The sequence below is a fragment of the Dromiciops gliroides genome, chromosome 1 (genome assembly GCF_019393635.1).
Source record: "Dromiciops gliroides isolate mDroGli1 chromosome 1, mDroGli1.pri, whole genome shotgun sequence".
Lineage (NCBI taxonomy): Eukaryota > Metazoa > Chordata > Mammalia > Microbiotheria > Microbiotheriidae > Dromiciops > Dromiciops gliroides.
Genome location: NC_057861.1, coordinates 436,682,653 through 436,705,888, shown reverse-complemented (window position 1 = coordinate 436,705,888; position 23,236 = coordinate 436,682,653). Strand labels below are relative to the sequence as shown.

At 36.0% G+C, this 23,236-nt stretch overlaps 1 protein-coding gene across 2 annotated transcripts in view; it reads left to right on the top strand.

The window, feature by feature from the left end:
• Positions 1-21,437, top strand: part of FCHO2 (FCH and mu domain containing endocytic adaptor 2) — a 151,939-nt gene extending 130,502 nt beyond the window's left edge. The window contains exons 19-27 of one of the 2 annotated variants that reach the window (XM_043973075.1): positions 7,356-7,485; positions 8,577-8,636; positions 11,725-11,836; positions 12,745-12,900; positions 13,328-13,460; positions 14,216-14,415; positions 15,940-16,004; positions 19,767-19,931; positions 20,308-21,437. In XM_043973075.1, the coding sequence (XP_043829010.1) occupies positions 7,356-7,485; positions 8,577-8,636; positions 11,725-11,836; positions 12,745-12,900; positions 13,328-13,460; positions 14,216-14,415; positions 15,940-16,004; positions 19,767-19,931; positions 20,308-20,330 (1,044 nt within the window). In that variant the 3' untranslated portion in view covers positions 20,331-21,437. The remainder of the gene's footprint in view (positions 1-7,355; positions 7,486-8,576; positions 8,637-11,724; positions 11,837-12,744; positions 12,901-13,327; positions 13,461-14,215; positions 14,416-15,939; positions 16,005-19,766; positions 19,932-20,307) is intronic. The other variant, XM_043973083.1, reaches the window with a different exon arrangement.
• The last annotated feature ends 1,799 nt before the right edge of the window (positions 21,438-23,236 follow it).

The window sequence follows — 23,236 nt, the reverse complement described above, 5'->3', positions numbered from 1 at the left end:
GAAAAATCATAAATGAATGCAAGATTATGTATAATCAATTGCTAAGTTGTGTGGTTCCATAGATAGAGGAATGGATGGATGGATCTATCTCCCTGACTCCAAGGGCAGCACTATAGAGCACTGCATACGAATTTTACATGTATGTACTTTGCATGAATGAAAAAAACTGTATATATTGCTGAAGTTCTCTAGTGCTGGCCTTAGAGTCAGAAGAAGCTGCATTCAGCTCCCACTTCTGATACCTACCAGCTGGACAGGCGTGACGCTGGACAAGTCAGTCAGTCAGTCAATGTTTCAGACCTCAGTCTCTAAGACTAAGTTACAAAGAGATGTACATTGTGTCAGTGAAGCTCCTTGATGATCTTCTCTGACTTTCAGACAAGAAAATGCCGCACATCTATAGCCATAGAGAAAATAGAGTAATTGTGAAACTGGAAAGGGAGAGATGTAAGAGCTCTTCATTTTACCTTAGTTTCATCCTTAACTCTCACTCAACCTTCATATCCAATCAGTTGCCAAACTTTTCATTAATACCTTTGAAACATCTCTCATTTGCATCCCCTTTTCTCTATTCGTGTAACCACTACCCTACTTCAAATCTTCATCATCTCTTGCTAGACTATTACAGTGAACTTCTAACTAATCTCCTTGTCTCAAATCTATCCTCATTGCTGCCCATCTTCCACTCAGCTGCCAAGTTGATTTTTCTAAAGCATTAGGTCTGAAATCCTTTTGCTCAATGAGCTCCTCATTGCTTCCAGAATCAAATAAAAAGTTCTCTTTTTGGTATTTAAAGTTCCAAACCTGGCCCCTTCTTACATTTGTGGTCTTCTTACACTTTACTCTTCCTCCATGCTTTAGTCCTAATGGCCTTCTTGGTATTCTTCCAATTCATATCCTGCTGTCCTCCATGTCTGAAATGCTCTGTCTTCTCACCCACTTCTTAGTTTCCCTAGATTCTTCTAAGAGCTTAAACCTCATCGCTGCAAGAGGTCTTTATCAATCCTCCCAAGTACTACAGCCTTCTTTCTTGTCTAAGATTGTCTTCAGTACGTGACCTCAGATACAGACTCCTCTTGTCTGGGTGAAAACCTATGAAGGATTGACTCCCATAATTGTGGTTCCCATAACCCAAGGATGATATATGGTCAATGATATTATTGTTATCTCAGATGGACACTCTTCTCAGCTCAGATACTAGTAAATATCTTGAAAATGACTGTGACAAAAGATTGTTATGTTTTAATTGGGGAGAGGAAGGCAAACTTTTTCTAGAAATGGCAATAAAGGGGGAAAAACTTTTTTAGCAAACAAATTAGTTGGAGCAACAAGTGGATGTGCTTCAAAGGAAACTATTAACATGCAAACAAAAAGGATTACTATAAACCATACTTTTTTTTTTTTAGTGAGGCAATTGGGGTTAAGTGACTTGCCCAGGGTCGCACAGCTAGTAAGTGTTAAGTGTCTGAGGTCAGATTTGAATTCAGGTCCTCGTGACTTCAGGAGCCAGTGCTCTATCCACTGCACCACCCAGCTGCCCCCCTACAAACCATACTTAATGAGAGTTTATTCTATTATAGGAAAGAAGTCTTCAAAATGAGGATTGTACTTGCAGTTACCAAAGACAATAAATCATAATAACAATAACAGTAATAATAATTGATGTTTGATCCATCATTTCATCTCATTTTTACAGATAGAAATTTGTCAGTATCACCTTGTAAAATAAAGCATTGAGGGTAGGGGTGGGGAACCAAGTTTAAAGAAAGCTTGACAAGAGATCTCAAGCAGAATCATTTGAAGGCCTTTTAAATGAAACTAGAAAGTGCATAACAAACGGTCAGTTATAGTGGGGCCACTAAATCTAAACTCTGAAAGAGAAAATGAAAAGAGCATTAGAAGAAAACAAAAAACTGGGGAAAGCAGCTGATCTAGATGAGTACACACAGGGAGTCCATGCTGGACGCAGCACAATTTTAAGAGTACCAGGGTTGATTCTAGAGTGTTTTGTTGTTGTTGTCCAGACTCTTTTCAACCCCATTTGGGATTTTCTTGGCAAAGATTCAGGGGTGGTTTGCCATTTCCATCTCAAGCTTATTTTACAGATGAGGAACTGAGAAGCAAATAGGGTTATGTGACTTGCCCAGGGTCACACAGCTAGTAAGTGTCTGAAGCCGGATTTTAATTCAGGAAGATGTGTCTTCCCCACTTCAGGCCTGGTACTCTATCCGCTGTATCACCTACCTGCCCATCTTGTAATTACCTTTGTAATTTTGTAAAAACCTTTGCAACCCCACCCATTACCCACTTTCTAGAAAAACTTGATTAACCTAAAAGACCAAACGTCATCGATTTAAACTATTATAGTAACCCCTATCACCTGAAGACTGCTCCTATCACTTGAGAGGCTTATTCTTGTGACTATGACTTGAATCCTGTTTAGGCTGTGGTTAAGGGGGTTTCAGAAGGTGAGGTCCAATTGATGTTATCTCAATTCTGTGTCATTGATAGCCAATCAGAAGAAGAAATATCTGTGTTGCTCAAGATTTTGCTGTTGTTTTTACTCATTGTCATAAAAGACTCTGTTAGCCCTCACTCAAAGTCTTTGGTGATCAAGAAAGGCCATTGACTCAGTTTATTGGTTAATGCTAGTCTAATTGAAAAATTGATTGTGCTTGGCTGCAAGATGTCCACATGCATCCTAATTTTCTGGTAGTTTCTTAGATGGAATGTAAAGTATCGTCTGCAGCTAGTTAGGTGTAGTGCATTAGGTAAGTTAGCAGTTCCCTACCAATTGGGACAGGGCTGAGATCCATAAAGGAGTGGATGAACTTCCTTAGAGCATGAGGTCATGCCCTCTGGAAGTCAGGTCCAAAGAATGCCTATTTTAGGTGGGGAGAAAAATAGGGCACTGGAAGGGTAGATGACAAGATGCCTATGTAGGCCCTGACTTCTAGGATTGCTGGATGGATTAAAGCTTGTTGTCCAGACTAAAAAAAGGGATGTATGCATGCACACATGCATGTGTGTGAATGTGTGTGTATATATTGCAAATAGTGAGCTGGACCCAGAATTGAAGAGGAAGAAAGCAGGCTGGATTTCCTTCAGGAAATTACATGGTCCTTTTATTGACCCCAGGCTTCACAAAGACTAATCTTTTTAAACACCATTGTTTTTCCACTGATATTTGGTTTTGAGTGTTGAAAGAGTAAATTTTCTGAAGAATTGGAGGACCACCAAAGAACAATGGAGAGATGCATGGTGGCTGATAAATGGAGGGGAAAAAAAGGATGAACCAGTCACATCGAGTTGAAGGCCACCCAGTGGACAGCCCACATACTCCACTGATATTGATGCAGTGTCTAGAGAATGCAAGGAAGGCACCTAGCACATTGGATGGACTCCTGTGGTGAATTTATGGGAGAATGTAGATGAAACTTTCCAGAATGGGAAGGCGAGGTTTGAGTAGTTGTCTGCATTGTTGGAATATGAAATATATCCCATGTTGATGAGGTCATAGGGTCATTGTATTATTGGAGTATTATAGAAAAAGACCATTTTATTACCAAGAAAATGAAATAAAATAAAAGCACCTATAACTGAAACCTTTCTACATTGCTCTCCTACATTGTTGGGAGAGTTGAAGAGAGCTACCTTTTAGATTAATCAGACTGTTTCAGAATGTGTGGTTGGATAGAGCAGGGTTTCTTAAACCTTTTCCACTCACGACCTGACCTCTTTTTGCCCGAGAAATTTTTATGCAACCCCAGTATATATAGGTATATAAAATAGGTATTCAAGTAAAACATTTACTGATAATAAATCATGAAGAAATTTATTTTAAAACAATTCTTTGGTATACATATAATTTTGCCATTTATTAATGATGAAAGCAAATTTGCATACTAATGAGATGAATGTACTTGTTTATTTTTACATAAAGAATTAAATCTTGGTGGAATATTTGATACTCCAGGACATAGAACATCTTCAGTGTTTTTCAGAGTTTGATATTTTGATTTTATAATCATCAATTCTGAGAAGGCCACTTTGCATAAATATGTAGTACAAAATGGTAGAAGTATATTTAGGGCCATTTCAGAAATTGTTGCAAATTCTGCTCCAATCCCAAGCCAAAATTCATTTAATGATTTTTTAGAGGACTGAAGTTTTAAATATGTGTCTCTTGATAACTTGGCAAATCCTTCTTGAACTTTTAATGGCAGATGACTGAAGTTTTTTATTTCATTTGAGTATAGTTTATGAACCCAACTTAATTTTTTAGAATCAAAATTTGAAGGGTAGTATTTCTGAAACTGTGTCTCCAGGCACTTCAGATAATTATAGCTCTTACAATTAAATATTTGGGAAAGTTGTTTTCAATTATAAAATCATCTGTAGCTGTAAATATTTCTCTTTTTTTTTTTTTTTTTTTTGGTGAGGCAATTGGGGTTAAGTGACTTGCCCAGGGTCACACAGCTAGTAAATGGTAAGTGTCTGAGGCCAGATTTGAACTCAGGTACTCCTGAATCCAGGGCCAGTGCTCTATCCACTGCGCCATCTAGCTGCCCCTATAGCTGTAAATATTTCTAAAGAATCATTTTCCACTCTAGTCTTCCATTAACTTTTAAGTAAAACTTGCAATATTATCTTTTTTTGGGGGGGCAGTGGGGGTTAAGTGACTTGCCCAGCGTCACACAGCTAGTAAGTGTCAAGTGTCTCAGGCTGGATTTGAACTCAGGTCCTCCTGAATTCAGGGCCAGTGCTCTATCCACTGAGCCACCTAGCTGCCCCCAATTTTATCATTTAACATAAATATGTTACAATTTAAGCAACATGTTTAAATCATTGAGTTTCTTGAAAATATGCAACAAATTACAGTTTTGAAAGCCATAAGTCATTATGAAAAAAACAAAGTCAGATTTCTGCCTAGTCAAAAATATAACAACTTCATCTTTCAGTTTCAATAATCTGGTTAAACTTCACCTTCTTGAGAGCTACCTTATCTCTAGATGTAGTAATAAGCTTTTGTAATTGGAGTCCATGTCTTTGCAAAGGTTTGAAAACAAGCAGTTGTTAAGGGTATAGCTTTGAATGAAGTTCATGATTTTGGTAATTCAGCAAAGCACAATACCCAAATCTGGTAATATTTTTTGGAATGCTTCCTGATTGATTATGCAGTGAGTACAGTGATATGTTCATTGCACCAGCTTTAACTTTTGCTACAAATCCAACATTCTTGCCCATCATTGCAAACTCCAACTGAATTTTTCCACTGTAAATGTTCATATGTGAAAAATTAATCAACTTTTAGGTATGTATATATCTTCCCCTCTTGTGTGCCCTTCCAAAGGGTGACAAAACACTAATTTCTCCTTTATGCTTCCTTCGGAAACATATATTACATAAAGATAAATGTGCCATGTTAGAATTACCAGTTGTTTCATCTAACTGAATCACAAATTTTGGGCTGCCCTTAAGCCAGGTAATAAGCTGCTAGAATTGGTCATTACTCATTTCAGAAATTACTTTGGAAACAGTATCATTCTGTAGAGGAATTTAATCTCCATACTTTTTCCCATGAACTGTTTCTGACATTTTAATAGCAGCCAGTAAGTAACACAAGATCTCATAGGGCTTTTTAGTTTTTGCAATTAAATAAGTTTCATTAAGATGCAAGTAAATACTTTTCACTGACAGTGACAAATTTCTCAAAACTTTGTTTTTATTTGAAGATTTTAGAAGTTGTTCAGAATATTCCTGGTGTATTGCAGTACACTGCATGCTTGGTATTAAGATACTGTCTTAGTTTGGCTGGTTTCATGCTCTCTGCAGCCAAAATTTCATCACAAAATAATCAAAGAGGTTTTCCTACCCCATCATCATTTTTGGGGGGAGGGGGTAAGGCAATTGGGGTTGTGACTTGCCCAGGGTCACACCGCTAGTAAGTGTTAGGTGTCTGAGGCCAGATTTGAACTCAGGTTCTCCTGACTCCAGGGCCAGTGCTCTATCCATTGCACCACCTAGCTGCCCCGCCCCGCCCCCGTCATTATTAGAAGTAAATCCATATTGCAAAAATGATTCAACATATTTTCTTTTTCTTATCAGTTTAGGTGTACTACAACCTTGTAACAAAAACTCTGCTACATTGTCCATCAGTATTTTTATCTCTTCTGTCTAAATTTAGCCATTTATCCATAATCAAAATAATATTTTTGTCCTAAAATAATAAATATCACTAATAATTTCTCAAATACTAGCTTTAGTTTATGAAATTACATTTGTTTGTGACTAATTTTAAAAATTGATGTTCACACATACATATACAACAGTGATGGTGGAGACATATATTATTAAAAGGCTTTTTGTCTTTACTTGCTGCAATTAAACACTTATGTTTCTGTAAAAGAAGGAGGTAACAGTTTTTAAAATCAAACATTCTAATACAATACAATACAATCCTAAGATATACTAATTTGAAACATGCTAAGGAATGGTGGTAGGAAAATATTATCTTTATTGTCTGTTCTTAGAGATACATAATAATTTGATTACAGAAAACTTTGTGTGTACAGTAAAAAACACTGCAGTTCATAACATACAATAGTCTCGAATCTGACCCGAGGTGTTTCTGGAAGCATTCATTGGTGTTGCATGGTATGACAGCATGCACGGTGCAGAGTAAGCATGTTATATGTTCAGAGCCAAGGCTGTAGTGAAGTCATGCAGTGTAACACAGGCAAACGCTGCCAGAAACACCTCGGGTTCATTACGTGTTTGATTAATTTTTGGTTGTTATGCATTCAGAAACCTTTGTTGCCAAATTTTTCACGACCCCCACATTCAGTTACTCGACCCACAATTTAAGAAGCTTTGGTATTGGGGCAGCTAGGTGGCGCAGTGGATAGAGTACTGGCCCTGGATTCAGGAGGACCTGAGTTCAAATATGACCTCAGACACTTAACACGTACTAGCTGTGTGACCCTGGGCAAGTCACTTAACTTCAATTGCCCCGCAAAAAAAAAAAAAAAGAAGAAGAAGCAACTTTGGTATCCTGGGCAAGTCACTTAACCCACATTGCCCCACAAAAAATTAAAAAATAAATAAAAATAAAAGCAGCTTTGGTATAGAGGGAATGTAGTTGGCTCCATGGTTTAACTGAATCAGTGTAATAAATCATGTTACAATGGAATTCCTTTTTATTTAAACAAAAATAAAAGGAAAAAAAATCTGTTCTCACCATAGGAGAGTTGTTAAACAGGTCCAATAATACAGTCTTTCATATTACTTTAATAGTTTGTAACGTTTAAACATAGAGGTTTTAGTGTTTTGACATATGATGTTTTGTTTTAAAGCCCAGGCCATTTAGTCCACCAGTGACTTCTAATACCAGTCCGCCTCCTGCAGCCCCTTTAGCACGGGCAGAAAGCACCTCTTCCATATCCTCATCTGCTTCGCTGAGTGCAGCAAATACACCAACAATAGGTAAGTAACTCAAAAATTGAAGCAAGCGATTTGTTGTATCTTCTCTTACTTAGAAAAATGTAAACTTTAAAATCTTTTAAATAGTTTCACATCTAAGTCTGAAATTTTAGTACCTAAAATGTATCTAAGATTTAATTCGTTGAAATTCAGGTGGTTTGAAGTGCAAGTTTTTATCCAAAATTTTTGCTTTTCAGTGTTAATCCATCATCCTATCTGATAGATCTGCTTGGCTAGACTTTTATTTAAATGTGAGTGTTTAGGGGAAAAATTATATTCATATCATTCAATAGTAAATGGATGTAAAATATTGAAATTTCATGTTCAGCCTGAGAAAATAAAGTACAGACAAAAATTAAAAATTGTTTGCTAAAAGTGTATAGTTCTATATCTATAGGAAGTATGTCAACAATCTTCCTAAAATTTGGCATGTATAAAAAAGTTTTATACATTTGTGTCTTAATATAGACAAGTAGGGTAAACAATTTTTAAAAGATAACTTTTTCTCATTTAAAAATATAGGTTTTGGGGGCAGCTAGGTGGCGCAGTGGATAGAGCACCGGCCCTGGAGTCAGGAGTACCTGAGTTCAAATCCGGCCTCAGACACTTAACACTTACTAGCTGTGTAACCCTGGGCAAGTCACTTAACCCCAATTGCCTCACTTAAAAAAAAAAAAAAAATATATATATATATATATATATATATATATATATATATGTTTTTACAGAATTAATATTTTCATGTCTATAACAATTTAGGTTGGGCTCAACAGAAGTCAGATGAGCTGGAAAAAATGACTTTACTTCTTTTCCATTATATTTTAATTAGTTTTTTTTTCATGGAAATAGAAGTATGTGGTGAAAATCTGCAAGCAGTTGCTTTTGTAAATAATTGGGGAAAAGGCAAGCAGTAGAAGGTGGGTGAAGGTAGGCAGTTTTATGTGTATTTTTTTGAGTCAAAGATTCTTGTTAAGTTTAAACAGTGTAACCTCTTGCTGAATAATTTTTCCTGCATAGATTTAAAATTTTGATTCCTTTTGCCCTTGAAATTGTTTTGCTTTCTTGCAATGTTTTGTTTTATTTAAATATGGTAGAAGATGATAATTTCATTGGAATTCTGTCTGAAATTGAAAAGCAGTCTGAGACATCATCAGGTATTGTACCAGAAAAAAAAATTTACATGTTAACTAATTATCCTAAAGTATACTTAAAATACTTGCACTTTGTGGCCTAACCATTCCTTTTCCAGCAATGCGTGGTGTCATAGAAATAATGTATAATTCAGAAGTTTAATAACCTCAATTTTGTATTAATAATGTTATGTTGATGTTCCAGGATCCATTGAAATTCAACATCTAAATTAACAAAAAGTTTTGACTTAACTGTATTATTACTTAAGTGCAAGCTCTTTCCTTTCCCCTAAAATTATGAAGAACATTTGACATATTGATAATATTGCATTTTAACAATTTCACCAGAATTTCTAATTCAACACTTTTGTTTTAATGGAATTTATTAAAAAACACTGGGAGAAAAAATAAGTACATTGTTATAAATCACACAGGACCTAAAGATAAAATATAACCTCTCTCCAATCCCCTTTTTGATTAGTTAACAAGTAAAAAGAAATAAAGACTGGAGGAAGGGAAGTATCATGTACATATCTTTGATGCCCTTTTCCTACTATCTAAGATCTTAGATCATATTTTGTGTATTATTTTATTTGAAAGTTCAGGTAGAGAGTGGCTAGGTGTAAATAGTGCAATTACTTTAAGCTCAGTTTTCATTTATAATGCAAACAATAGACAGTCAAGTTATTTTGTTAGAAAGAACAAAGAGAACCTGATATTGGTCAGATTTTTTCCCACTGAGCATGAAATATCTTGGTTGTATTCAGCTCTTCTTTGTAATATAGTCATCATAGTGGGATTTTTACCTGTGTCATGTTTACTGCTTTCTTTCAAATCAAGATTCTCTAGCTCCACTAAAAATGTAGATTATACCAGGCTAAAAGTAAAATGAACTAAGAGTAGCTCTTACAGACAATGGGATGGATTGAAATCAAAGAACCAGACCTAAAATATTGAAGTCCTTGGCCCTGCCTTCTGAGGGTGCATTTATAGTAGGGGATCTCTTTGTTTGCTACAGGCTTAGAACCTGGAGCTTTCAACACAGGGTATATTCAGAATTTTTAGGAGAAACATCAGTGTCAGCAATAAATGTCTCACTGAGTTGTGTAATTTTTACAGTGTTTCTTTTGAACAAAATAATATGTAATCATAAGGGTAAGACTTCCTATTATAAAAATGAAAAAGGCCTATTACTTGGGCAAAAGTAATTGAAGAGAGAGAACAATTTTGTAAGTTTCTTTTGATCCTGGATATGTCAAAGCAGAAATAAATGTTATCCTTTCATACTTGTAAGTTGTCATTTTCGAGGGGGGATTTAATAAATAGCATAGCATAGCACTTCTTAATATTGGATTATATACTTGGTGTGGGAGTAGAAATCAGTAGTGTGGTTCTCCTGTTTCCTCCAAAGTGAGCAGCCCTTAATTACTGCCCCTTCACAAGCTTATTAGGACAAGAATTGACCAGGATATTTCATGCCAGCTGCACATGGAGCTCATGGGGGATCTGTTCTCTTTTTCCTTGAGATTGGTTCCCCTTATGCCTTGTTGTTTTCACGTTAATTTAAAATCACCTATAATTTTTGGGCACCTAAAATCAGAGGAGAAAAAATATTCAGCATTTCCCCCCCAAATGGATTGATTGTAGTAAGTACAAAATGCATGTTTTTGAGCCATTGAGTGAAGAATTTGACTTCATTTTCTTCTCTTTTCAAAACCTGTGTCAATCAAAGCTTTAAAGTTTAATTGTTATCTTCATTTTTCATTCCCTTCCAACTTTGTCCCTCTATTATGATTGTAGATTTTGACAGAAAGCAATATTTATGAATTGTTAGGGTTTTTACATTTAGAAGAGACTTAAGCAGCTATTTTTATCCTTGTATTTTCTAAACATTGAGTTCTTTTTTTCTGTGAACTTGATGTCAGTGTTAACTTTTTGTTCAAAGTTTAGACCATCCCCACTTTGTAAAAAACCTTTACTCTTCATAGCATCATTGCAACTTTTTTCACACCTTAACAAAGTGGCAGAAAAGGCTGATAGAAGAAGTTGTTACCAAAATTAACATCCTGAGTTTCTCAAAGGTAATTTTGGTTCTGCAATATAGATAATCGGGCTGGTTTTTAACAAGAGTTGTTTTATAAACAATACTCTTTCTAAAGGTCTTACCTGTATGACCTTCTAGGTATATTGGGGTTGAGTTTGTTTACTTTATAAAGTGGCTTACAAGAGTAAACCTTATAGTCATTTGACCTGGAATATAAGCATTATGTTATGAATCCTTTAACAGAAGAAATGTTATTTAGTCATTTTTAGAGGCAAGATGTATTGAAAGTCCAGTAAAAAGCCTTGCACCTCACAAAGTTTACCATCTGGTTGGGGAAACAAAGTATATGTACTGTGAACAAGACAGGGTATGAGCTATCCAAATGTTAGTTCAATTTTTAACCCTTTCCTCTGGAAAAGAGAAGATAGTAGAATAGAAGGCAAAAGGATTTTCAAAAGACTGATAAGGTTTATGGTAGTGGCATAGCAGTAACAGATTCTGTAAGTCTTCTTTCTATTGTACTAATGGTCTTTGTGTGACCACTAAATATTATGTGATGAAAGGAAGTTATTTGTTGCTAAAAATGGGTAAAATGTGATACCAATAGGAACAAAATAAGTAGAGCCCTTAGTGTTATATTTTTTACTTTTTCATAATTTAACTAGCTTCTTAAACTGGATATATTTATAATCCCAATCACCTCACTTAGAGACACCTTGAAATATGAAAATTTAACTTGTTCATTTTCTGCCTATTGGTATTTAGAGAGATTTAGTTTCTGTTTTCTTTAAATTGTGTTGGTTTTAATAAAACTTTCATCTCTTTTTAAATGGTCTTTTTAACTCTGATTTATTATTTTTCCCCTTTGTGTCTTTCTGGCCTTTCATATTAAAAAGAAAAATCAGAGTGTCAGATTACTTGGTTTTGTCTTTTCTAATTTGTGTTTTTGTTGATGAGTATTTTTCATACTCCAGATTAATGCTTTGGACTTCACTGAAGCTTAACTATAGAGATAATTTGTGGCAACTTAATAAGATGAATTAAACATGTAGTTTATGTATATTTTAGGTGTTTCACGTGGTCCCAGCCCTGTCAGCCTTGGAAATCAGGACACCTTACCTGTTGCAGTAGCCCTTACTGAGTCTGTTAATGCCTACTTCAAAGGAGCAGATCCTACCAAGTTAGTCAATTCTTTTTTACTTTGGAAATTGTATTTTGAATATAGTTTGAGTCTTTGTATTTTTGTTATTGTTGTTTAACTTTTTAAAAACTAGATTTATAAACTAGGTTTTTAACTAGCTATTTCATTGGTATGAAGAACTCCCAGTGAGGAGTTCCCTCTACCAATGCAGATGGTTTTGGTCACATGTTTTGTAACTTATGCAGTCTTGGAGACTTGCCTGGGGGCACTAAGAGGTTATTAAATGACTTGGCTATGGTCCCATAGCATGGGTCAAAGACAGGTTTTGGACCCTAGATTTCCTTACTCCGAGGCCACTATATCACATTGCCTCTCATTTTATCATTTTAATTGTAATAAACTATTTCATGTTCAAAAATGCCAGTGAAATCAATAATGGATCTCAGTCCTCCCTTTGCCTAACATCACATATTTATAGGCCGTCAGTGTTATAGGTACAGTACAGCTCAGGAGGAGAGTCAGCCTAGCTGGCTCACTGCATGGGAATATAAATTATGATTTATTACTGGTAAAACTGTCACCTTTCTAGCAGGGATATGATATACTTACTTGCTTAATGTAAAGAGTCCTATCATGCCAGCTCTGTCTTTTCCTTAGGAATATGCTCCCGTGTTTTGATGAAGTGGTTCTCGTTAGTATTATTTCCAGTTTTATTTTTATTGTCATTAATGTTTGTGGCTTTATCTCAAAAAATGACAGATGAAAGAGCAGGGTCATTTCCCTCAGACTGTAAAGCTCTCACTTGGAATCACTTTTATGATTCAAATTGACAAGATATTCAGCCATAAATATTAGGAAAATATTTTTTATACATGAGCCTTTATTTATCAGGTTTACTTTAGATAGAACTGCCTTTTAAAAAAATTCTCTTTTAAATTGTTTTTCAGGTGTATTGTAAAGATTACTGGTGACATGACAGTGTCATTTCCAAGTGGAATTATTAAAGTGTTCACTAGCAACCCCTCTCCAGCTGTACTTTGCTTCAGGGTTAAAAATACAAGCAAACTAGAACAGATTCTTCCAAACGCACAACTCATATTCAGGTTTTGTATACTTTACTTCTCAAAAAAAAAGATTTAAAGTGTGATTTCCTTATTTTTCAAGCAAATTCCTCTTTTAGGCTTTGACATAGTTAGCTTAGATGTGAAACATCCTATATATTTAAGGAGAAATAAAATCCGCTATTGTACATCCTTTGCCTTTATTCTGCTTTGTGACTGCCTCTTCTCTCTGATACTCTTTCCAGACTCTATAGGCTTCTCCCCACACCCTTAAAGATTATCCTTTTTGTGTAACCCCTTCCTAGCAAATTTTACTGTTATCACAAGTTCCCTCCTTCCCTGATACTTTTCAATCTCACTTCATGGTTCTTTTTCCAGTGTGCTTTCTCTTTACTTACAGATTAATTATGTAATTACTGTCAAATGACATAACTCTTTGTTTTCCTTATATCTTAATGACTGCATATAGTGATCCATCACAGTGCGATTCCAGTGCAAAAGATTTTTGGATGAATATGCAAGCTGTCACTGTCTACCTCAAAAAGCTAGCTGAGCAAAATCCATCAGCTTCCTATTATAATGTGGATGTGTTAAAATATCAGGTAATTGTATTTCCTTTTCCATTTTATAGGACAATTTAAAGAATTTTGCACCCAGGTTAAACTGACTGAAATATTTTGATAAATAATGTTGTCATAAGAACAATTGAGATAATTTTGCATCTGCATTATTAAATTAGCTAGCAGAATAAAATGTTATGATAAGTATTGGTGTATCATGTCTTCCCCTTTTATCTAAATAAGTTTTAGCATATTTTCTTGACTCTCTCACAACCCTTCTGGGCTTGTGTTTATTTGTACACATTGTTGCTTTATTAAAAGATATCTTCTGTAAATCCTTGTTCCGGAAAAAATGGCTCCAGAATTATCAAAATGCCTTTTCTCAGGCCATCAAATTCGGTTAACTTTGATATTGAGTTATTATAACATTGGCTACAATGGCAGTACATTCTAATGTGCTGACTGTTGAGTCAGTATTTGTTCTATTGTTATAGATCAGTAAAGTGAAGGGTTGAGGATAAGAAATAAAAATCATAACATTGAGTTTTGCTGTGTTCCTGGATAACTCTGCCATGACCTAGTTTTTTTGGTTTTCTTTATGTGCCTTTTAAATTCATAAAAAAAAAAAAAGACTTTTAGGGTTAGAAAGAACCTTAGAAAATGAATACTCTCCATAAAAAAGAATCTGCTTTACTTTACTTTTCTAGTGAATTGCTTTATTGATTTTTATCAGTATTAATTGCTGATTAATTATAGTGATGAATTACCAATTTTTATAACTTGTTTCCCTTTAAAAGGTATCATCCAATGGTATCCAGTCAACTCCTTTGAACCTTGCGACTTACTGGAAATGTAATGCCAGTACTACAGATGTGAGAGTGGATTATAAGTATAACCCAGAGGCTATGATTGCACCAAGTGTGCTTTCCAACATACAAGTGGTAGTACCAGTAGATGGAGGTGTCACAAACATGCAGTCACTTCCCCCTGCAGTATGGTAAATGAAATGTCTACTTGTGCCAAATTTTTATTGTAATACTGGCAGAGCCCAATTTACAAAGGACTTGAGTCCCGAAAATTCATTTACAAAGAAGACCCCCCATTTTCATAGCAACTTCAGCAGACCTCCATTAAGTGCTTGTTTTGGAGTTGAACATAAAGGCTGCTTATGTTCCTAAGTTATCCCACAAAAGCTTCTTTAACTAGATCTGTTCTATTTAGTGTAAAATCATAGGGAGAAGGGGCAGCTAGGTGGCACAGTGGATAAAGCACCAGCCCTGAATTCAGGAGGACCTGAGTTCAAATCCAGCCTCAGACACTTGATACTTACTAGCTGTGTGACCCTGGGAAAGTCACTTAACCCCTCATTGACTTGCAAAAAAAAATCATAGGGAGAACACTTACGGTTTCTAATGGAAGGACTTTGTGACAATTAAAGGTAACTGAAAATGTAGTAGGTTGCCTCCTTGGGTGTTGCTGCAGGTGTTTTGAGACCCATGCTAGATACCTATTTTCCCTCATTGCAGTTCAGTTCCATTCAGTTCTTTTCCTTTCTGGGTGTTCCCATTCCAGATGGGCTCCTGCTTATTATAGGAAGAAGGGATGGCTTCCTTGGCACTGGTGGCTTCCAAGGGATTAGTACAGATAGGAGATGGAGGCCCTACCCCCATAACTTCTATACCCACTGAGGCTTCAAAAGGGTCAACTAGGGCTCTGATGGCTAGAGGGGCCATGGAGGGTAGTGTGCATTCTTTCAGAAGCAGTGATCACCAAAGGACCAGTGACTTCAGCTAGTGAAGAGGTGAAGGGGGAAGGCAACAACACATAATAATCTTCCTTGAGTTGAGTTCTTTAGGTAGGGGATTCCATATACTTAATCTATTTAGCTGGTAAAAGGAATTGAATACTTCGTGTAGAATGATACTACTGATCAGAAGAATGTGACTTCTAAGTTATTTTCCAGTAGTGATCATAGGATCATAGATTTAGAGCCGAAAGGGACCTGAGAGACCGTCTAGTCCAGCGCACTCATTTACAGATGAGTAACTGAAGCCCAGAGAGGTTAAGTGCAATTGTGTGCTCAGGGTCATGAAAGTAAATGGTGGTAAAATGGAATAGTAAATGGAAAAGTCGGGATGGATTGCAGTCCAGGTCCTTTGACTTCAAATCCAACATGCTTTGCACTGTGGTACACTGCCTCAAACTGATGATAGATTTGTGTTTTTTTCTGAACCCCCTAATCTTTGTAACCAGTATTACAACATTAGTTCAGGATGTAGTTTTTTGTTTTTTGTTTTTGTTTTTGTTTTTGTTTTTGGCTAGGCAGTCAGGAATTTAGTGACTATTCCTGACTCGAGGGCTGGTGCTCTATCAACAGCCCTTTTTTTAGCCTTACAATATGTTACCAGGTTTTACCAGTTTTTATACACATTTCCCCTCTATAATAGTAAACTTGTTTACCATTATAATTATTTAACTTACAGTATTTTAAAAATAGTCTTCTTGTATTCTAATACTATAGGAATGCAGAGCAAATGAAAGCTTATTGGAAGTTGTCAGGCATTTCAGAAAAATCAGAAAATGGAGGTAAGTAAACATATAGTTGTATTTTTAAATATAGTGTGAAGTCATTGGAATAGGTTGGATTTGCAAGGGTCCCTCGAGGCTGATGGTTTCTTCCTGAATCTTTGTGCCTCCAATTCACTTGGCTTCTACCTGATGGGTGGCAGGCTTTCAGAGAGGTGCAGGCCCTCATCCAAGCATGTCTGTCCAACCAGGAAGGAAAGCTGACAAGGACTCGCTCACTTAATGGCCATGAAATGCAGAAGGCTCTCAGGGGTTAAGTAACTAACCTACACTTCTATAGCTAATCAGTAGCAAAGCCAGGACTTAAAACCAGGGATTCTGATTCCCAGTCCAGTGTTCTTTCCATTACTCCACACCTCTTCGCAGTATGATTCTGCTTTTGGAGGGGTTTTTTCTGTAAGACTTTAATCAGTATTGTTATTCTTAAATACTATTTACTTGTGTAATATTAGGAGAAAATGTTAATCTGCCACAAAAGTTAAAGAAGTAGGACTTCTGGATACAAGTAAATTCTCTCCCTATGCCTAAATTAAACTGGTTTTAGTCCTTGACTAACTCCATTCACTTTTGTTCTCTCAAAGTCATGGGAATTCACATCAAATTTTCCTCTGGGCCTAAAAAGCTTTTCCATGTTACTGGGCAAGTTTCTTTAATGCTGGGCCACTTTTTTTTTTTTAATTGCAGCCCTCACCTCTTTGCCCATTGCCATGTATGCTTCTTTTTGGATCCAGAATGAAAGGGAGGATGCTCTGCTGGGGGTTAGCCCCTCTTCCACAGCTTCCCCTATTCATCTTTAACTTTCAGTGCAATATGTAGTTGGTTATTGAGATAATTTGGTAACCTCATCTGCTTTTTTTTTTGCCACATGAACCAGGTGGAATTGATAGCCTTTCTAATTCAATTAAACAAATACTTATTATTGAATTGAATTTCTAATGAATATGAAGTTAACACACATACTAACCTTATTTCTTCTGTTAAAGTAGCCATGTTAAATTGGGTAAGTAGTTTTCTAGTTGCTATAGCCTTTTATAATTAATTTTTTAAAATTTAAATATAATGTTACCAGAACACAGCAGACTAGAACCAGAGTTTCCCTACATTTTTCTGGTCTAGAGCTCTGATTTCATTGTTGTGGGAAGTGCCTCTTGTAGCCAGATGCTAAGAGTCATAATTCTCTGTCTCAGGGAGTTGTTTGGAGTACCAAGGAGCCAGTATGTGGTACATGATGGTAAAATCATAGATTTATTTAAAGCTAGAAGGAACCAATTTAATCCAGTAATCCCTGTGTAATTCAACTAATTCTGTTAAACAAATATTGCCTGCTTTCAGGGTGAAAAGCACTGTGGGTCCTATATAGATCTGCCTTAGTATCCTTTCCTCCCTTCTCCCAAGTGCTCACAATCAAGTAGGAGGGAAACATTTTCCTATATACCTGAAATACACTATTATATATTCTTAGATAGCTGTTACAAAGGAAAGAAAATCTGTGGCTGAATTTTTCTTTAACCTAGAGACCTTCAGAATTTCCTTTTCTTAAATATCAGAGGATATATGTCAGGAAATGAAAAATTGTCTAGTTAAGATTCACTAGTAGCTTTAGTTAAGTTTTTTGTTTGGTTTTTTGGTGGGGCAGTGAGGGTTAAGTGACTTGCCCAAGGTCACACAGCTAATAAGTGTCGTGTCTGAGGCTGGATTTGAACTCAGGTCCTCCTGAATCCAAGGCCAGTGCTTTATCCACTGCGCCACCTAGCTGCCCCTTTAGTTAAGTTTTTAAAGTAACTCCAGACCAGATTGCAAAGAAACAGAGCTGCTGTCCAGGAGCTTAGAACATACAGTGATACGGAGTGGTGCTAGTTAGGAGCATTTGGTATTTTGGACTGGACGTCAGCTCTTCATGTCTCGGCCTCTGCCGGTGATAGCACATAACTGGGTTGCATGGCCAGAATACTATTTGGTCATTTTAAGGAGCCTCTGGGTATTGATTGAAAAGACAACTATAAACTAAAGTGCTATCTGCCCTTCCTTCCCCCTTCCTGATAGACTACTCATCTGGAGAGAGTGGGCCAGTTAGACTCAGCCAGTGAGGGAGAGGTCGAGGTTTCTAGCTCTGTGGGCCTCTTCTGATATTCTCCATCAAGGACTGCTGTCCTCTGGGCCTGGACCTGGGTGGACTTTATTAAGTGCTGCTTATGTACAAGGTGCTGTGCTAGACTCTGGGGATACAAAAAGAAACAGTTCTTGCCCTCAAGGAGTTTATGTTCTGGCAGGGAGAGAGTAAAAGACACAGTAGTACACTCACAGAAAAGTATAGACAGTACTTTCAGAAGAGAGGGAGCACTGAGAACTGGTGGGACCTGGAGAACTTCTGTCAGAAGTGGCCCCTAAGCCGAACCTTGAAGGAAACCAGGGGTTGAGTCTAAGACACAGAGGGGGCCAAGTGAGTATGTTCCAGGCAAACTAGCCTAGACCAGATTTGCTGGAATGTAGCGTGTGTGAAGAAAGTAGATAGGACTGAAATCACGCAGGGCTTTAAAGGAAAGGAATTGTGAAAAATCTACCACCATCAGGGCATTCATCAAAATCACAAAGGCTTGGCTTGGCTTGGCTCCTCCAGCAGTGCTAAATGATTATACTTATCATTTTGTTTTTATTTTTAAAATTTCATCCTATTTTAATGAATATAGTTGGCTTCTATATCACATTCATTTTTGAGAAATCTCCCTTCCCTTTTCCCCATCCCAGTGAGCCATCCTATGTAATAAAGGTTAGAAGAGAAAAAAAGCAGTTCAGAAAAGCTAACCAACATATCCACTGTAGTGTTCCATGCCTATGAACCACCCCCTCTGCAATGAAGAAGGAGGGGGTGGTGCATTTTCTTAACTCTTCAGTGGAGCCAAGCTTGGTCATGATAATTGCATGACATTCTGTTTCTCTTTATTGTTCCTTCCATTTACATTGTTGTGGTCATTAAGCATGTTGTTTTCTGGCTCTGCTCAGTTTGTGTAATTCTTCAGGGTGGAGTCTGGACTTAGGATTTGTTGGTGTAGGGAATTCCTATGTAGGAAACACATTCAACCAGTGCAGTTCAGCACCTGCTCTGCATTTGTGGTTTTATAAAGTTTCACTAACAAGTTAAATTTCTTGCTCCATGATCACAAAGTCAGTATGTGTTAGATGTGGGATTTGGCCCTGTCTTTCTGATTCTGAGACCAGCTCTCTGCCCACAATGTCATGCCTGCTTCTCTACAGAATAGAATGTCGTCTTTGGCTCTGGAAACATTTCAGGATTCTGTAGTGCCCCAGAATTAACATAACAAATCTCAGTTAGCTATAGCTGCACAAGAGTCCCTCTAAGAAATTTCTGGCTAAAAGAGCATTAGAACAGCTTTCGTTTATTGATTGAACTATGTATTAGAAAGAAGTTAATGGAAGATTAGTGTTGACACAACACTTCCAAATTCCTAGTAAAGACTTATTACTAACCATCCTATTTAATAACTAACAGCCATTGCCCCCTTTTGACTTCTCCTGGCCACCTCACTCCTGTAGGCTTCCTCCAACACTTACTACAAGACAGGCAGGCAGGCTGTTGTCTGGAGATGCTGTGTGAGTGAGGCTCTCCTAGAACTTAGGGTAGCACAAGAGTACTGCTTGGTTATTTTATGAAAATAATTTGGATGCATTTTGGCTCAACAGACTATGTTTTGGAAATGGCACAGCCAGTTGTTTATTGTTCATGTTCTGTGTGTTTCATTACAGGTTCTGGATCTCTCAGAGCAAAGTTTGATCTTTCAGAAGGACCCAGTAAACCTACAACACTTGCAGTACAATTCATAAGTGAGGGAAGCACCCTATCAGGTGCTGACATTGAGCTTGTAGGCACTGGCTACAGACTTTCCTTAATAAAGAAACGATTTGCTACTGGTAAGTTGGGGAAATTTTGATCCTTTTAATTCACTGAGTAAATATTTGCATGCTTTCTAGCCATTTTAAAACACCCTTCATACAAATTGAAATCAGAAGGCAAAAAATGTCACTTTTAAATTGTTTAATGTGTCAGCTCACCATTGGTATGAGATTGGAATGTTTCCGAGGCAGCAGATAGAATTGCATGTGAAAATGATGCTTCATGCTTGGTAACCTGCGTTCAGTTTAGGCTAAACTTTCTTCTGATGTCTGCATTGCAAACAGACATGACCTTGAACTCTGGATCCATAATGACACAGAAATTTCCTTCTTTGAGGTGTGATGCCACACTGCTGTGGGAATCATGATAGCAAATTGTTGTTTGTACTTTCAGGGCGATACCTGGCAGATTGCTGATGTCCTGGTAAAAGTTGTTGGATCGAGGGAGTACAAACCTGCTCTTCTGCATTAACTGTACCTTCCAAACACTATCTTAACATGTATTCAATATATTTTTATCTTTGACCTACTTTGGAGCTGACTACAGAACCTAAAAATGCACTTTTAAAGTAAGTCATTTGAAAGGAATAGCACTGAAGTAATCTTCAACACTGTAAATGATCAATATTCAGGAAATGACATTTATTCAAATACTTAGTGAAATGAAATTTATATAGGCTGAAAGTCAAAATAACCAGTTGCTGTATTAGGAAAAAATAGGTTATAGCATAAGCATCCAACTGAAAAATTAAAGGAGAGCAAGCACAAAATGTTTTTAGCTTTCCATAAATTTTAAATTCCAAGGTAGTTTTGCAGGTTCATCTGTTTGATGTTGGATGCAAGCAGAACAAGAATGCAAAGTTTGGGATATTGTCAACTTAACCCACTCAGTCACATCGTGTCCATGTGCCATCAAAGAATCGGCTCACAGTTAGAGTATGCAAAAAAGGATGATTTGATTCCCACATAACATATATTAATAAAGTGTAAATGGTGTTTTATATAAGATTTTTTAAAAAATCCTCAAGTGCAATGTGTTTAAAAATAAGCTTGCAAAGGACAGCAGAGAAACTTACTTCTGCAGTTAGTTAACTTTATGGAAGTTGTGATTGTTTTGATGAATTAATGCTGTAGATTTAATTTATTTTTATATGAATTGCATAATGTGTGCCTTTTAAAAAACAGAACAGAACTGTGCCTGTCCACTTTGTGTTTATTAATGTGCCTCGCTTCCTTTCTCAAAGTCTGGATCTTCCATACAGAAACTTTAGGATGGTTAAAGTTCTTTATATAAAATACATACAGTTTATAGTCCCTTTGGGATACAGAAGGGAAATTAGGATAACTGGAGGATGCTCTTTAGTTGCATTTTAAAATACTGGATTACTTCTTTGTGGGGTAATTGCAATAAATGTAGCTACTGTAAAGGGAAATACCTGATGCAGAATTTTTAATATGCTCACAGAAAAAAAAATTACCTTAAAATATTTAATTCTAACCTCACCAAAGATGTGAATTTTAAAACATTCTTGGAAAAAAAAAAACATGATGATAACCTTGGAACTGATTTTAAAACTGTAAGTTTAGCATTTCCCTTTACTTTTTGTTCATTATTCAAGTTTTAGGTCTTCATTGACTGTGTGTTGTGAGCATAAATGTACTATTTGTGAGGAATAGCATTTTAGAAAGGCTTATCTCTGGCAGCAGATGGAAAAGTACTGCCATTTGTGTTCACTTTAAACAAGTGGAAAAAATTGCTCAAATTAGTATATTGTTAATTGCCACACAGTAAAAATAGGGTTTGGGGTGATGCATTTGCTTAACATTTCTTAAAATAAGCTACTAACTTTGATAGCACAAAACCTAGGAGATTTACAAACAATGCCTGATCAAATGTAAATGTAAATGAAATTATATAGAATGCTGAAAACCAACATCCTTCATTTTACATAGTAGAAGCAATAATATATTGTGTTGTATACAATTTTTATAAAACCACTAATTGGTCAGTTATGCTTTATGGAAATGAAGATCCATATTATATCAGACATTTATGTAAATTCTTGTTATACACTAAGTACAGCAAAAATGAAACACCTCACAGTTAAATAATATGTGTGCTTTTTTCTGTGCATTCATTATTAGAACAATTTTGAAATAGGTTTGACTGAAGCAATACACAGCCATCATTTGCTAAAATGTTAATCTTAGCTCAATGGTGAGCATAAGTAACATAGACTTTTTAACTCCTCTTGTGCTACTTTAAAATGCCAATTACATTCTCTTACTGGAATCTGCCTTGCTGTCAAACTGCTTACTTGGGCAGTTAACGTTTTTTTAGTGGAATCCAGACATTATTTTACTTGCCATATTTGTTTTAATCAAGTATTGCTTAAAAGTTCTAAATTAGTGGAATGGTCAAGTTTCATTGCATTTAAACTACCAGAGTCTTCATCCCATGTGTTGACACACAAATTTGTATTGGGTGCAGGTTATAATTTTGAAGCCATACGAGTTTATATTGATTTTTCACCATTAAAAGCCCATTAATGGTGTCAAAATGCCAGTAGATATTCATTGAGAAGTGTATTTAGCAAGCTGGTCCTTGCTCTTATATACAGTGCTATATACTTTGTAGCTGCGTCTTAACCAAGAATTTGTAAACACAGAACTCTTAATGAAACTGAGTTTTTATGGATTGTTACTACTTTGGGTTGTAATTAGAACAATACAAATTTATCTTACAAAAATTTGTAAATATTTTTGATTTTTTTTCATATAATGTAAATTTTACATAAAAGTTGCACCCTTAATAAACATGTAATATATAATTTATCACCTGGTATATTATTGTTTGCACTTTGATTTAAGAAGACTCTTAAGTGATCACAACAGTTATACCACATATCTAAAGATATGTTGAAGAAAAAACAAAAGGATGAATCACTACTTGTGTAATTTATATAATCAAGTCATATATCGAAGAAATTAAGATGCTCTGTTTAGGTTTTTTTTAAAAAAAAAATCATTGATATACAGTTATCCCTTCTACACGCAACTTTTCCCATGGTTTTGATATGTCACAAATTGGCATAAGAAATTAAATTGGAATTCGGGGGTAGTTTTGCTATAGCTTCAGACAACACATGAAGGCCAGCAGATGACACAGAGCCTTTGAGCAGATATTTAACCCTAATTCTACAATAAGGTATTGTAAACACCCCATAAAAGAAAAAGTTCAGACTTATTCTCTAGTATGGAGGACCAAAAAATTTTGTGCAGATTTTACAGATCACAGGGGCACTGGACTCTAACCTCCATGA